Raw genomic sequence first — 16076 nt, 5'->3', positions numbered from 1 at the left:
GTGTTATTAAATGCATTGGAAAGTTTTAATACATTATGAAACACTGGACAAGAACTTACATAACGAAACAATTACCATCTTAAAAAGCAAGTAATTATTTGTGGTTCCTAATTTTAATAACATTTTAGTACTTTAACCTCAATAACCTGTATTTCTTTAGCTTTTTTACTTGGAAGTAAAAAATCAGATATTTAATACATTTGTAAAACAAAAATTTACATGTTGCTATCCATACTGAAAAACTTTCAAATAAAGAAGTTAACAAATGTCACTAACTTTAACCAAACAGACGAGCTATTTCAAAGCCAGACTTGAAAATCAGGAACTTTTTAAAAGTCTGTCTGTTCATGTTCATATTTTTACCACACTGACAGGAAAACATTATCTCTGTGACTGAGAGATGACTTTCTGTCACACTGCTGATGTGAAGGCAGTCAGCAATAGAGGCTTCAGAACATCCCAGACTCACAGGAAACATGGCAGTCCCATTGTCCCATCTAAAGATGGAAATAGTTTATACTTTGGGAATTACAATCAGAATCTAAAAGAATTCCAGTTCTGAACGGTTGGGCAGCTTCTTACAATTACTAGGATGGCAGAGGTGTTGTAAATATCGATTTATAAAATCTTTTACTAGTAATTACATAAATAGGGAATATCAGAAAACCTAAAGGGCTAGTAGCTATATTTTAATTTTTTTAAAAAAACCTAAGTTTTGTTGTTAGCAAAGTTAGTTTTTTTAAGCTCATATAAAGTTTCACCTGAAAAAATCTGTTCTATAAACATTGAGCTATTTGGCCTCAGTGTACAGAACAAGGTATTCCAGGGTCACATGGATATTTGTGTCTTTTTTGCACTTTCTCACATGCTTTGTGCATTCACTGCTGCATTTTTCTGCTCATCAAGGCCTAGAACAGGCTGGAATAAACCCACACCTGCAGATTCACCCTGAGCACCTGCATGGCAAGGGCGTGGTCCAAGGTGGCCCCACCCGTGAGTGCCACACCAGGACAGTGACACTGCCCTCTGCTCCCACACTGAACTGAGCCTCCACCTTCCTGTGCAGGGCATCTGACACCAAACCTCACCAGGACATTCTTCCAGTATCGTCCAGAAAACAATAATAATAATCATAGAGGAATGATTGGCTAACAAGTTTTAGGGGGCAAGATAATTTTATAGAACTACACAGGTTGATTAAGAATACTATTAATATACAAGTTTATTTAATTTGGTTAGATTTTTTTTGGCGTTGGAATCCTTCTGCAAGATTGGAAATAATTCACAAACGTTATCTCTCCAATATAACAACCACAATAAAATGACATTGAATTGCATATTAATTAGCCAAAACTGAACTTTCTCCACATTTTCTACTTCATACCCTGTAGAATTTTATGTTGTTAGAATATAGTAGCCTATATTTGCTCTTACTAGGAAGTCATGCAGATAAAGTAGACCAAATCACAATTATCAAATTACAATAATACAGCTTTCTGATTTCAGCATTCTTCCTTTCTCAGAAGAAGCAACAATTTAACATATGTCTTCCAGTTATTATTATCAGTTAGCAAAGCTTGTTACAGAACTGTCAAAGAACACAATATTGCTTTTCTCCTCATCTAGGTTAAATCAGCCAAAACTGAATAGGTTGCAAAAGATAATGCTTGTTCTCCCTCCTCTTTCTTTACTCAGCTGGTTCATTCTTCATTAGTCTGACTCAGAGAAGATAACCTAACACAATTTTTCCAACAGTATTTAAGTTTCCCCGTGCTGCTGAAATAATATCAGTTATTGTTACATTCTATCTGAAATAGTATCTATTATTCCTGATACCTGTTGAAGCATGGCAGACTATTATAAAATAGCATCCCTACAAAGGAAAGTCCAGCTCAGCCACTGTGATTCAGGATGACACATACTTTGTTCAGTTTTAAGGAGTAATCAGAGGTGTGGGCTTAAATCCAATTAGTGTGCTTCAAAGAAGATAATGTCAAAATGCCTCAAATGGTGATTCCACCATGTAACACTGAAGCTCTAAACTTCTGGGAGCCTTGGATTTCTGGAACTATAAAATGATAAAACAAAAGTACCTTGTAAAGCACACAGTGATCTCCTGCTGTAAAGGACTATAAGCAAAAGTTATTATTAACTAGGCTAACATTCTAAATAGAAAATAAGATCAACATATTCATATCCTAAGTATCTAGATGTCATTGTGACACTGCAGCTATCTGGGACAGACACTTTTAATTGAACTCCTCGTAGTCACTGAGAATATTCTCCTTTTCCTGCCATCTAATCAGTTCTGACCCCTCTGGCATCCACTCTCACTGACCTGTGGCCAATTGAGTGACAGAGCATTTGCCCACTTGCCACACTCATTCATAGAAAGTTTCACAAGCTGATGGCCTGACCCAAAACCAACAGAAACTAGTTATGCAGAAATTTTTCCTCTGATTTCTGCTCTGGACCAGGCACTGAAGAATTGGTATCTGTCAACATAGACCCCTGTCCTAAAGAAAATATTTAGAGTGCACAGCTGAAGTTGGAGTTTTGGGAAAGAAACATTTCATGTCCAAAAGAGCATGTAGACTGAAAAAGTACAAACATCAGGACAAAGCTCTGGATCCCAGTTCTTTTGAATGTTAAATATATATAAATATAAATTAAGACATTTCAGAAGAAAAAAAATAGGAAGCATTTTGGAAAGGCAGATTTACAAATATCTTTCAAGGAGGGTACTGGTAGAGGAAATTGTAAAAATGGGAAACCTTGACTAAAATAAAATGGACAAAATGTTTGCTGACAAAAATGAAATGCAAATGTGAGGAAAGGAAATAAATTGATCACTAAATCCAAAGGGATAAAGAAGAGCTTACAGATGGGAATAATGAAAAACAAAACAAATGCTAATGGCATACCGATAACATGGAGTCCTAGAGGTGATAACAGCAAGATTTGATTTGATACAGCAGTTAATGTAGAGGCTCAAGGAGTGAGGCTCAACACTCTCTCAACATACACAAGAAGATACTTTTACACAAATGCAGAGAGTAAAGAGAACTAACAGGCAGGACAGCATAGAGACAATCAAGTAATAGGATGAGAAGTGTCTGGGATGAGTGAGAACCGCCCTGAAGCTACTGCAACAGAAAGGCCACTGAAATACACACAGTAATAACCAGAAGTCAAGTTCCAACTTGCTATCAGCTTTTATTTCTCAGACAAAAGTATAAATTAATTATAACATTGCTGCCCCATTCCTTGTTTTAACTTTACTTTTAGTAAGGAGCACAGCTACCATCCATCACCCCGGCGAGCTCAGGCACAAAGCTCTGGTGTTCTGACAGCAATGGATCTGTAACAGCACAAACTCCAGAGTGAACTCACCCTCCAATCTCAAGACATTTTGGGATGTGCTAACACTGCTACATAATCTGATTTAACTGTACCTACACAAGAGGCCATCAGCCCAGTGCAGGTACATGGGCAGTTTTATGTTGCATTGAAGGTGTTTCATTATACAGCTTAACATAATATGAAATACATATGTAAAGCCTATATAATTGGATCCTAATGTAATAAAAACTGCAAGTAAGAAGAAAGACCAAAAAGGAACACTAGTGTCAAAAAGAATTCTTAGTCAATCATTCAAAAAACTCACTGTGAACATAATTTCTTAAGCTGACCACCAAAATGCTAAAAGGAAAAGGAAAAAACCCTAGATGTACTATTCCTATTCTCCATATTTTATATTGCATTGATGATAAAGGCTTAAAAGTTTTTCACATCAGAAATATGACATTCAGTCACAATCCTAAAAAGGCTACTAAAATGAATTATTCATAACATAATACAGTAGCAACAATCAACATTCAAACCAATTTTTTTTTAAAACAGAATAAATTATTCTTCTTATGAAAAAGTTACATTTTCAGATGAGAAAAAAAGAGATGTGATTCCACCAGAAACTGTTAGAACATAATAATAACCCTTAATATATTATGGTAATTTACCTTCACATTATGTTATTGTAGTAGATACTGGAATTCCAGTAGCTGTCTAAAGAACACACAGTGATAATTTATGGTTTGTTCCCAGTTTGTTTTCAGAAATACAAACACTAAATCAAAATTAGCATGATAAAGGCTGAACCTAGAAGGCAATTAGGTTACTAAATAGCATCGATAAATGCAAAATGAAGCTCTGCGTGTATCCAAAACAATGTGTTTCCCACCTAATAACTTGTATCCAAATTCTTGTTAGGCTGAGCAAAAAAAATTCCAAAATATTTTCTCCTGAAATCAGATAGTATCCATCCAAGAATAAAAATACTTTTTGTTTATGAAACACCTCTTCTGAAGTATGTTTTCCAGCCAGTATTCTTTCAAAAGTACAGACCACTGTTTATTTCACAGCGTTTTGTCTCTTCTTGCATTAGAGTGGCAGCTCAAACAAGCAAAGATCTTAATTTGGCTTGTTAACTTTGCAACAGCAGGCAGTTGAGAATTTTTAAGTGATTTAAAGAACAACAAGAACAGAATCTATCTGAAGTGTATTCTAATTTCAGGGCAAAAAAAGAGAAAGTATTAATCTTGTAAGTGATCTCAGGGATTTCTGGAGATGGTCTAGTCCTACAAGAGGGTCAGCATGAGGAGGCTGCCCTGAGCTGCATCTGCCCAGGTTTTGAACACCTCTGTGAATGGAGACTGCACAGCCCCTCTGTGCAGCTTGTGCCAGTGTCTTCAGCCCACTGGGAAAAAAATCAAACATGACCACTCAAAGGGTAGGATTTACAAGGAAAGGGTGAGGGAGCTGGGCCTGTTCAACCCTGGGAAGACATAACTGAGAGGGGCCCTCATCTGCCTGTCAGTGTCTGCAGGGAGGGATCAGAGCAAGGACCAGGCTCTGCTCGGTGGTGCCCAGCAATGGCACAAGAGGACGGGCAGAAACTGAGGCACAGGAAATTCCACCTGGACACGAGGAAGAATTTTCCTGTGCAGTGGCTGAGCAGTGGAAAAGGATGCCCAGACAGGGTGTGGAATCTCCCTCACTGGAAATATTCCACAACTGTGTGCACACAACCCTGTGCCATGTGCTTGAGCAGGAAGGTGGGACAAGGTGACCCACTGTGGTCCCTTCCCACCATCCTGGGACTCTGTGAAAGGTGTTCCTGTATCTGGGGCTGGGCAGGAAGTACAAGGATCATTGCTGTCCCAGCTGGTGCTGCCTGAGCCTTGTCCTGAGCCAAGAGCAGCACCACATGTTGGGTCACACAGTGGCAGAGAAGCAGCAGCTCAGCACCGCTGTGCCCATGGCCAGGGCAAGGGCTCACATGAACATTTCTAATGGTTCTTCTCTGCTTTAGTCCCTTTCCTTCTGTTCCCCTATTCTTTACAGCATCCCTGTTTGATCAAATCTGGTAGACATAGTACAAGATATGAAATTTCCTACATTTCAGTCTGAATTTGGCTCACATAGATCTGATGCAAAGCACTCTCAACGTTTCTCAGCCATTTTGCACTCATTTCACACAGCTGAAATTCACTACAAAAGGCACTAGGCAGACAAGAACCAGGGCTTTTGTGTTCCTGTCTTCTGCAAAACAGGGATAATATTACAGGTTACTGAACTAACTGAACAAAATACCACTATTTAGTGAAGCAGAATATTTCAATGTTCTCCCAAGATGAAAATAAAGCCTTTCCAATACCTCTTAGCTCCCAAATATTTACTGTTCAGGTGCTACTTTTTCTTTTATTCTGAATACAGCACTCCTTGTGATAGTCTATATTGCACCATCTGCATAAGCAGAGTGAAGAACACTTCAACTTCTTCTAGTTCTGAAGGGCTCTGATTTCAAAAGGCAGAGGTTAAGCATACAAACAGGACAGTGAAGGCAGAGTACTTTACTACTTTCAGGAAATAGCAAGGAGCAGCATTCCTGGCAAAATAAACAACTCCAGAATTTTTCCACTGGCACTGCTGTACATTGTATTTTCCCTGGGTTTGAGAAGCCAGCAAGATGAAATTTGGGGAGGGTGGTTGGCAACTCTTTTAGAGGCTCAAAATCACATAAAAACCTAAGGTACAGTTAAGGTCTGCACTGCACCCATCAGAAGAGATTGACCTGGACCTACCAATCACTCAAAACTAACACGATTGTCTATTTTAAGAAGCAATTATTCAAAGCAATTATTTCCTTAGTCAGTAACTGAGGCAGAGGTCACCTGTTATTCTACAGAGTAACCACAGATTTATTCAAATCCAGGGATTCTATATGAGAAGAATTTTGCATCTCCTCATTAGTGACTTCCAATGGTGTTAAAAAATCTTTAGGTACAGCACAAATTCATCTAGACATTTTTCCTTCATACTTTTAACTGTCCCAGCCTTCTATTCTGTCACTATATATACATACCTCTATACATTCCTGATTCCTGATGTCACATTCATGTTCATGTTAACATGTGCAGTTTGAAATAAACACAGCTGCATTTATGTCAATGATTTTATATTCAAATATATCTGATTATGCTGAAATAAACACAGCTGCATTTATTTCAGTGATTGTACATTCAGATAAGGATATTTGTTCAGTGTAATGTAATGTTCCTTCACACTGGCAGGGACATTGCTATTCTTTCTTGTATTTCCCTCTATCATTTTTCCAGATGGAAAATTTTGAACAGAGCCAGAAAAATGGAAACCAGAAAATTTATCTCCGAACCTGATATGTAAGAAAATACTTTTACTTATTCTCAAAAACTACTTTGCCATCCTTATAGAAAGTATCTTTGTCATTGAGGGTCTTTTTAATTCCTTCTCTGTCAGAGAAGAAGCTTACAAAAATCCCATGAAAACTTTTAAATCTGATGGAAATCTAGTATCAGGAATGTGCAAAATCTTAAGAATAGATCTGCATCGGGTCTGTTGCTGGACAACACCACCTTCAGCCACTGTCCTCCTTAGAAAAAAATTTGAATAGAAACAAGAACTGTAAGATTTTCCTTCGTATTATTTGATCAAACTGTAGTTTTGCTTGATGTTAATTTTGGCTTGCAACTATAACCTCAAATCTGTTTTTGGAAAATAACACAACATTATTAAATGTACTAACAGTGATAAACCATTGTTAATCACATGTATCTATCAGGTGAGATCAAGGTCCAGCTCAGTAACTGCCAGAAATGGATCCCTATAGAGGAGCATAAGAAAATCATCATTGGAAGACACCTCCCAGTATAATTCCCTAATTTACAAGGCACAGTTTATGAACCTTCTGAGCCAGAAATGGTGTCAGTGTTTAGTAGCTCTCAACTGATCTGTCTTTCCTGGGCTTGTCAGTTTATTTTTTTATTGAAAGTATGACACATGTCAAGTTTTAGCATCCACAATGTTCTGCAGGAAGAAGTTCCACAGTTTAATTAAACAACATGTAAGGAATCATTCTCCTTTGTTTGCTTTCAACATATTAACTTCTAGTTTCATTTGATGGCCCTTAGTTTTTTGTACAAAGAGAACAGACAGGGAAACACTGACATTTTAACTAGAAATCATGATTTTACAGACCTTTAATATATTATTCCTCAGTTGCCTTTTTTCTAGACTAGGGATCCTGTATTTAGTTGTTTCTTATACTGAGATTGTTAAAAATCAGCTGTGAGCTTACAATATCTCATCACAGACATTTCTGATTTTGTTTCCAGTTGCTTATTCTGGTCCCTCTCAGGTCAGTCAAAGAGCAAATCAACACATGTGCTTCAATACCAGCTGAGGAGATACAAACACTTGGGAAGAGGGAGGAAAGGATTGGTCCTGAAGAAGGTTGCGTGAGAATCAGATGGTAAACTGACTGTAAAAATCATAATTGTCACAACAACTGCAATTATCATCCTAGTTCTTTGCTTTCATTGTTGGAGTAATACTTTCTGCATTTTCTTTAGTTCCATAGGTCATTAATATCTATTTTCCACAAGTTATGCTATCTGACTAATGCCATATGTGTTGGCTGGCATCACACTGACATCAAGCACTCCCCATTTGTAAAAATGCCTTCCATACTATATCTGTTTAGATATTTAAAAGGTTAATATTTAGTTCCATTTGCAATGCTGACCTAGCAAGAAAGAAATTAATTTGGCATTACAGCAGTAACATCAATTTCCCATGTAACTTTAGTAATGCATTTACTGGAAAGAGATTAATATCAATTCCATAAATCATTCACGTGCTTTTTCCGGAGTTTGAGACATCTGAGTAATGTCATATATGTTAACTGATAGCACTCTGTGCATGCTACATCCATTAATCTATGCCTAGTGTCATCATTAAAACACACAAAAAAATTAAAATCAATCTTTTGCTGTTACTTTTTTCTGACTTTTAACTTGCAGTAGTCCAAAGGTATTGATACTCTGGTAGAGTAAAACTGCTCTGAACAGGGAACAGACATGTTCAGAAATGGGAAATATTTGCTAAATTATCCCCACTGGCAGCAATAACCACTTCATGCCTTTCTGTGAAATGTGACATAAATTACTGTCAAAAAAGAAGGAAATAACTAAAATGTTTCATTAATCAGGCACACCTTGATGCCCCAAAAGCAGGCTGAAAACAGACATCATTACTGAAATAACACAAAGACTTTCATTCCTTTGTTTCTACTTTACAGATGAGCATCCTTGTAGAAGTGAAAGACAAAACAGTTCCACCTGACTTAGTGGAAATTTGGAATATCAACTATTTTTGCTCCAAAACACAGTTTAGCCTACTACTAAAAGTGTTTGCACTGGAAGAAAGTATCCTTACACAGCTTTTGCACTTTCTATTTCTACTGAGGTGCCATTATGACACTTGCCTGTATTGCTTTATTCCTGTTCTAGGGTATCATCACAGTGCTGCTGAAATCAGGGGAAAGAAGGGTTTTTCTGTTCATTTAAACACAAACACACAGAGGGTCAGATTGTTTAATAATTTTGCAAGCACACTACAATTCTATGTTAGATGGCAAAAATACAACTATTTCCTAGGTTGGATTTCAGTTTTCCTTTGAGCATGATACTTAACATGATACATGATATGTGTTGTCTTAGTTTTCATTTTTAAGTTTTATCAAACAAAAATTTCTATTTCAGAAAATGCTTTGCAAATCAAATTTTACAATATTTTACAAATTACAACTAAGAATAATCACTCCTAATTTTAGCTGTCTAAAGTTACATGTCAAGTCTTAACAACTGGGACAGAAGCAGCCCCAAAGGGCAATCCATCCTATATTATCTGTGCTTTTGTTCAGAAGATATCTTTCATGGTAAAGCTCAATGGCCTATTTCACGCCTCTAAGTGGTTACAATGAGATCAGCGGAATTACAATCACTTATTGCAATTTTGAGTGTTGTGCAAAGTGTTTTATAAGTACATTATCCTATTTTTGAAATATAGAAGGATATTTAAAACCTTAACAAAAATGATACGAGGGTACTTCTCAGTCATATGAGATCTCTTAATACATTGTAAGTTTTAACTTTTTCCAACTGATTAATATCATTTGCAATCCGTCAGCACTGAATTTTTTTATCAGGCTTCTAATGCAAAATATTTTACAAACCTGCTGCAGGAAAAGACAAACCAATGTTTGTGAATCATTTTCATTGCAAGGTGGTGGTACAGCAGTTAACATAATTTGAGGCTTACAGTAATTGAGATTGAATCTAAAATTTTACAAAACTTTAATTACAATCTTTTGAACATAAACCACAATACAGAAATTACCCAATCATAACATTTTTTCATAAAAAAATAAGAATTCATCCAAAGGATAGAAGATTTAATGACTCTTGGCGGAGTTCCACTTTTTGGTTGAAATGAGAATAAAAGCAGACAGCAGCTTCATTTCTAATTTCAAGAAACACAGTATTTTTTAACAGTTAAACAGCATTATATTTGATTAACAAGCAAAAATATATATTTTCAAAGCCTTATTAAAAGCCCCTGTATTTAACAGTGTAAATGCTGAGATTTACAAACCTCTGTGAGCCAACACTGCTCCTTCAATTCTCAAAAGTAATTATAAAACAAGCAATTTGGGCCACAAGCAGCAGAAACTGTCGAGCTTGGGGTTTTTAACCATGTTCACAGCACATCCCAGTCTGCAGCCTGACTCCAGCTCCCTGCCATATTCCCTGTCCATCCCAGGCCAGGCAGGGCTGGAGTGCAGCCCTGAGCATGCCGGAGCCACCAACCACCCCATCCCTGGGCACTGCAGCCCAGTGACACCAGGCAAAAGCAACATTTGGACCTGCCCAGCATTTTTCTGCAGCAAAGCCACACCTGGCAGAGTCAGCCCAAGGTTTTCATCTGCCAGTTCTCTCCATGGACAGCCCAGGGAGGCAGAAGCTGGAGAACAACCAGAGCCCACCTCTGTGATGGAGCCAGGAAGGCAAGTGGTGGCTATACCCTGCAAACAGCCTTGGCACAATGAGAAGAAAGGTGGGGCTTTTTAAGAGCTAAGTAATTCAGTTTATGCTTTCTTTGTTCACTTTGCAAAATATATAGAAAAAGCTTCTCATGCATCATGTTAAATTCACTAAAAATTTGTGACCTCATGCAGAAGCAAAGTTATTGCAGATATGTAAGCTCCCAGAAAAACAACTGGCTTCCAGCTCTGGAGGTATCATCTCCAAAAACATCTCGTACAGTTAAAATGACTAAGCAGATAAAACAGCTCTTAGCCACAATACAGAACAGGCTGCTGACTTAATGGATGGCATCAGAAATCACAAGCACTAAAGCAACACAAAACAGTAGGGGCAGCTGGCTAAACTAGACTTTGAAGTCCTTTAGATAAAATGTCTGAAATACCAACTCACCTTGAGTATGAAATGCCAGATTCTTTGAGGAGCATGTTCATATCAAAATCTGGGCCCTCCTTAATCAGGAAGGACATTTTTGCATGGCAGAAATTAATACATCCTTTTACCCAGAGCACTATATTGGGCAAAATTCCCATTTTGACAGAACAGAGGGTGGGATGAGAGGTAAACATTTGTACAGTTGTGCATTGCTGCTAAACTGAAACTGTGTTAAAAATTTAATGCATTCATGAATATTAGGAAACAGAATTACAACTGACCAAATGTATATATTTCAGATGTATACATTTAAATTTGTACTGTGTATAGGTAGCTGTGCTTCCATTTTTCAGTGAAACTAACTCATGTTTCTTGCAAAAACTTCAGTTATCGAAAAAGTATGGCTTGGCATGCAAGAAATCTGAATTTTTATCATTTTCTTTCATGCTAATGATAAATCAATGTAAAAAGTTTCTTTTGGCTGTATAGATTCTTAAATATTAATAAAGATAGCTAGGAAGATTACAGGCAGAACATTAACTATGGGAACTTGAACTATGGGAAGCACAAATTCCTCACATACTTGCAAGTTGATAATTCTCCATCTTCTTTACTCCTCTGTCAGTTATTAATATGATAAAGGGCTGAGGCCCCTTTCTTCATTTTCAGTGATTGCATTTATTTCACAGCAATGATTTTTTCCCTAGTAATAGATTCATTAAGGGTAAGTAAAGTGCCAGGCACCAGCTGCACTGGTTCAGCTCCTTCAGAAAAGGACCTGGAGAGTATAAGGGTTCACAAGTTTTATAGAAGTCAACAGTACCATGCTATTGTGAAAAAGATTGGACTGTCACATTGCAGAAGTAAATAGATTGCAAGGCATGTCATGTAATAAACTCCACACAGGATTGGCACCAGCTTATCTGGGTATCATGCTCACCTTGGACCACTGCCAATCAAGAAAGGCAGAAAACAGCTGGAGATAGGCCAGAGGAAATAAAAACAGCTGGAGATAGGCCAGAGGAAATAAAGAATGAGAGAAAATTCAGAAAATGTGAGCACTAAGGAACCATTGAAAAAAATAGCAGTTATTTAACCTGAGGAGGGAAAGGCCAAGGAAAGATATGATAGCAGCTTTCCATTAAGTCAAAGAAAAAAGGAATAATCTGCTTTCTGTGCCTATAGGACTGGAGAAGAATTAATGCCTTTTTTGTAAGAACATTTCTACATAGAAAGAAAATGTTTCTTATATTGAGCAAATTGCAGTGTTAGAATGGATTGCTGCTTTCTCATTGAAACTCACTGAAAGTCTCTGAAAAAGATAAATATCTGTCAGGAATGGCAAAAATAGTTTATTTTGCCTCTCAACAACAGAACAGACTAAAAAGAAATCCCAGTGCCCAATTCTATTTTTCATGATTTTTTTGAAAGCATGGCACTTCAAAACAGCAAGCTGGACATTGGTTTTCAGACTACATAAAAACACACCTCTGTCTCAAACAAATTCATATTTTTCAATGTTATTTAATACAATAATTATAGCAATTACTAAAATGAAACCACATTAAACAGCATTTGTTCTGCATGTATTAATATTTTTTCCTGATTTCTACAAGTTTAATACCCCTTCTCTATTCTGAAATCTATTTACTTCCATTTCTACAACATAAAACAGTCATTGAAAAATAGGTGCTTTCGTTCTATCAACCAGACCTTTCAAGAAAGCAGAGAATGGAGCCAAAAAACGAAAATCCCACATTAAAAAATATTTAACACAACTTCTATTTTAGAATCATAGAGTGGCTTGGGTTGGAAGGGGTCATAAATATAATTTTGTTGCAACTCCCCTGCCTAGGACAGAGCCACCATCCACTATCCCAGGGTGCTCAGAGCCCCATCCAACCAGGCCTTGAACACTTCCAGGGATGGGGCAGCCACAGCTTCTCTGGGCAACCTGTGCCTCCCCAGCCTCATTGTAAACAATTTCTTCCTCATAGCCCACCTAAATCTCACTTTAAACCCCCTTCTCCCTGCCCTGTCCCCACAGACCTTGGTAAAAAGTCTTTCTCCACCTTTTTTACAGGCCCTCTTTACATCCTGAGAGGCCACAAAAGCCTCCTCAGAGCCTTCTCTCCTCCAGGCCAGGCAAGCCCAGTATTCCCAGCCTGTGTCCATAGGACAGGAGCCCCTGGAGCATCTTCATGGCCTCCTCTGGGCCCCTCCAGCAGGTTCCTGTATTTCTTCTTGTGGGGACCCCAGAGCTGGGGGCAGCACTGCAGGTGGGGTCAGTTTTACCATCTGTTCTTTGAAAAAGGCAATTTCAATGGGATATTATATTTAAGGTGGTACTCAAAGAGCATCAAAACAACATTATAAATGTTGTACCCCACTGTGTGGACAACAGAGTGGGATAGATTTCATTATTAACAACAATTTCATAAGTTATCCAGAATCAGTTAATTTGCTTTGACCAGTCAAGGTACTCTAAGCAATTACTTGGTTGACATAGAACAAAAGATGAAGTGAATTTACATATGAAGTGTACACAATATTACTCTCACTCTTGCTAATACATTGTCATCATGAGAAAGTAAATGAAGGTATTAATTTCATTCACACTTGTGTTTTGGAAGTGTCTGAATATGCAAAGCAACATCACAGCCTCATCATGCTATAATGTAAATAAACAGCACCTGCTTCTATCATATTCTATTATTACCAAAGTATGAACATTACCTTTGAACGGAATAAACATTTTCATTTAAAAATATAATTAATTCCATTGTTCAAAAACTGGAATTAAACCATCATGCAATGACTCATAATACTTCACAAATAATTTGATGACTGCTACTGATCTTTTTTCATTGCAGAGAAGTTTAGCACAATAAAGTAAATTCCCAGCTTGGCCATGATTCATTTCTTAAGCTGTTTTCTGATACAAAAATGCAAAAACCCCACATAACTATTATAAAATAGCACTCAAAGTATGTTTAGAAATACAGAACTATTGTCTGAACCTTCAGAGATACACCTTAAAAAAATAGTCTTTATTATTCACTGCATCATTTGCACTTTTTACATAATGTAATCACAGGATTTAAATAACTTAATTTAATATTTATTCAGTAACTGGCAGCCAGTATTCTACCCTGAGGGATGTAACTTTTTATAAAAAGCTCATTTTACAAGACACTGGAGTAGTTTTGGCATTACCATCACCTCTCACATAAACCATGCAGAAAACTATAGTTTATCCTGCCAAATGCCTTTTCTACATATGGTGTTTAACAGTGCTCTGTAGGTCTGAAAGCCAGTAATAATAGATTTAAGCTAAAAATCTGGTAGCACACATGTATGTAACACAAAAAATTAAACAATGCTACGTTTTCATGGATATATTTACCTACATACCCCAAATGCATATAAGCAATTAAAATTACCCTTTAAATTCATGTGCTAACTATAACTCCTGTAAATACAGTTTCAGTTTGCAGCAGCTTCCTAAAGTTTAATTCTCCTATTGACATCAGAAGCAGAACTTCCATTAACCTCAGCAATATAGGATCAGGCCACAGGAAACCCAAAGTAATATATTTAAAGACAGCACATACAGATTTTCAAAATTCTCTAATTATGCAAGGATGGGCTGGGCACTTTACTGGGTTAACTGCTCCAGTAAACTTCTAAATTAAAATTTTAAATAGCACATTTTAAATACTACATCATAAATACATAAATACTACCACATAAATAATGACAGAATAAAATCCTGTTATGTGTCCACATGTGGTTAAAGATGGACCTGATGAAATTTTTATTGTAGGCAACAGCAAACCTCACAACCTTTTTGACATTTGAAGTCTGACTTGAAGTCAAATGTGAATGAAGGGAATCAGCTGGATTTGTTAAGTAGTATTTAATGTAAGTCTTCTTTATAATTAAGACACTTCATAAAAAGATTAGTGATTGAGTTTAAAATTTTAATATATTGGCAACTGGGTAACATAATGCTGAAAATACTCACCACTTTCAAAACAGGCATCAAATATAAGATGTCCTTTTTTGGGCTGCCCACAGTAACCAGCTGGGAGAACAATGTACTTGCTCACGTTCCCTGCTATGATATCATCACTTCCCATGGCACTGCCTGTTGCAGCAAAAGTGAAAAAAAAAAAAAACCATGAGCATAAAACAAAATATATTTAATATATAAAAAACAGTAGAAGGCTACTTCCCCACACATTTCTACATAAAATAAATTTTTCACCATTTAACATCTGCATCAGTAAATTAATTCTTTCTTTTCAAAGTGTATGTAAGAATTTTGATATAATAATGGCATAATCTGCTAAAGACTCTCTAAGGGACAAACCACCCAGCCTGGTCCCTTGCATGTTTACAACATGTGGCTGAACCCTTTTATATGCATTAGTCTGACATTCAGCTGGATCTACTTCTTTCAGCAGGAACTCTCTAGGTCTAGATCCTGCTGCATTCCCTGGAACTGAACTCCTCATCACAACCCTCAGAAGCATTCCTCTATCAGCATTAATGGGATCTTCTTTCTCTATCTTACTGTCTACTTTCATGCATCTTAAATGAACTTAGAACCTTTGAGACCGTTCAGTCCCACTCAAATTTGAAATTTTAGAATTGTTAGAAGGAAGAGACATCCACCCACAGAGCCATGTGACTGAGCCCTCTTTGTTAGGAAACAAAACTCAGAAAAATAACTTGAATAATTATACTTTTTAAGGGACATTATTTCATGGTAAAATATAGAAGGACATAAGTTTCCATACAATGGCATGATTTTTGTCAAAATGCATCAGTACTGAACACACTGAAAGCTTTATCCTTACTGTAAAATTATAATAACAAATTGCAGTCTGCAAAATATTTGTTTCCAAATAGCGATAGAAGAACACCAATTTTTTTTCCATTTGAGATACGTAAAATAAAGGAAACAAATAATTGTATATTATATCATAGATTTATAATATAGTGCAAGAAGCACTCAGCACTTTCTTCACTACTTACAGCTTGGACAAGAAATATTTAACAATAGAAAAACTATCTTCTGTATTATAGAAAATGAAGAAATGGTATGGCTTCAAGTGCAGAAGGCATGTGATGGGATAATGGGATGATAATATCTTATTTCACTCTGATAAATAGGGCTACTAAGGCTTCTAGAAATAGACTTTTGGTCTGTAC

At 36.7% G+C, this 16076-nt stretch overlaps 1 protein-coding gene across 10 annotated transcripts in view; it reads right to left on the bottom strand.

Annotated features, from left to right (window-relative positions):
* The window catches only part of BEND5 (BEN domain containing 5), an 873054-nt gene that overhangs the window by 840650 nt on the left and 16328 nt on the right, over window positions 1-16076 (bottom strand). For all 10 annotated transcript variants that reach the window (XM_074545835.1, XM_074545834.1, XM_074545836.1 and 7 more), the window contains exon 2: window positions 14884-15006. In XM_074545835.1, the coding sequence (XP_074401936.1) occupies window positions 14884-15006 (123 nt within the window). The remainder of the gene's footprint in view (window positions 1-14883; window positions 15007-16076) is intronic.

Source organism: Zonotrichia albicollis, chromosome 8 (genome assembly GCF_047830755.1).
Source record: "Zonotrichia albicollis isolate bZonAlb1 chromosome 8, bZonAlb1.hap1, whole genome shotgun sequence".
Classification (NCBI taxonomy): domain Eukaryota; kingdom Metazoa; phylum Chordata; class Aves; order Passeriformes; family Passerellidae; genus Zonotrichia; species Zonotrichia albicollis.
Note: the sequence above shows the minus strand (reverse complement) of the source record. Positions and strands in the feature narration are given on the sequence as shown.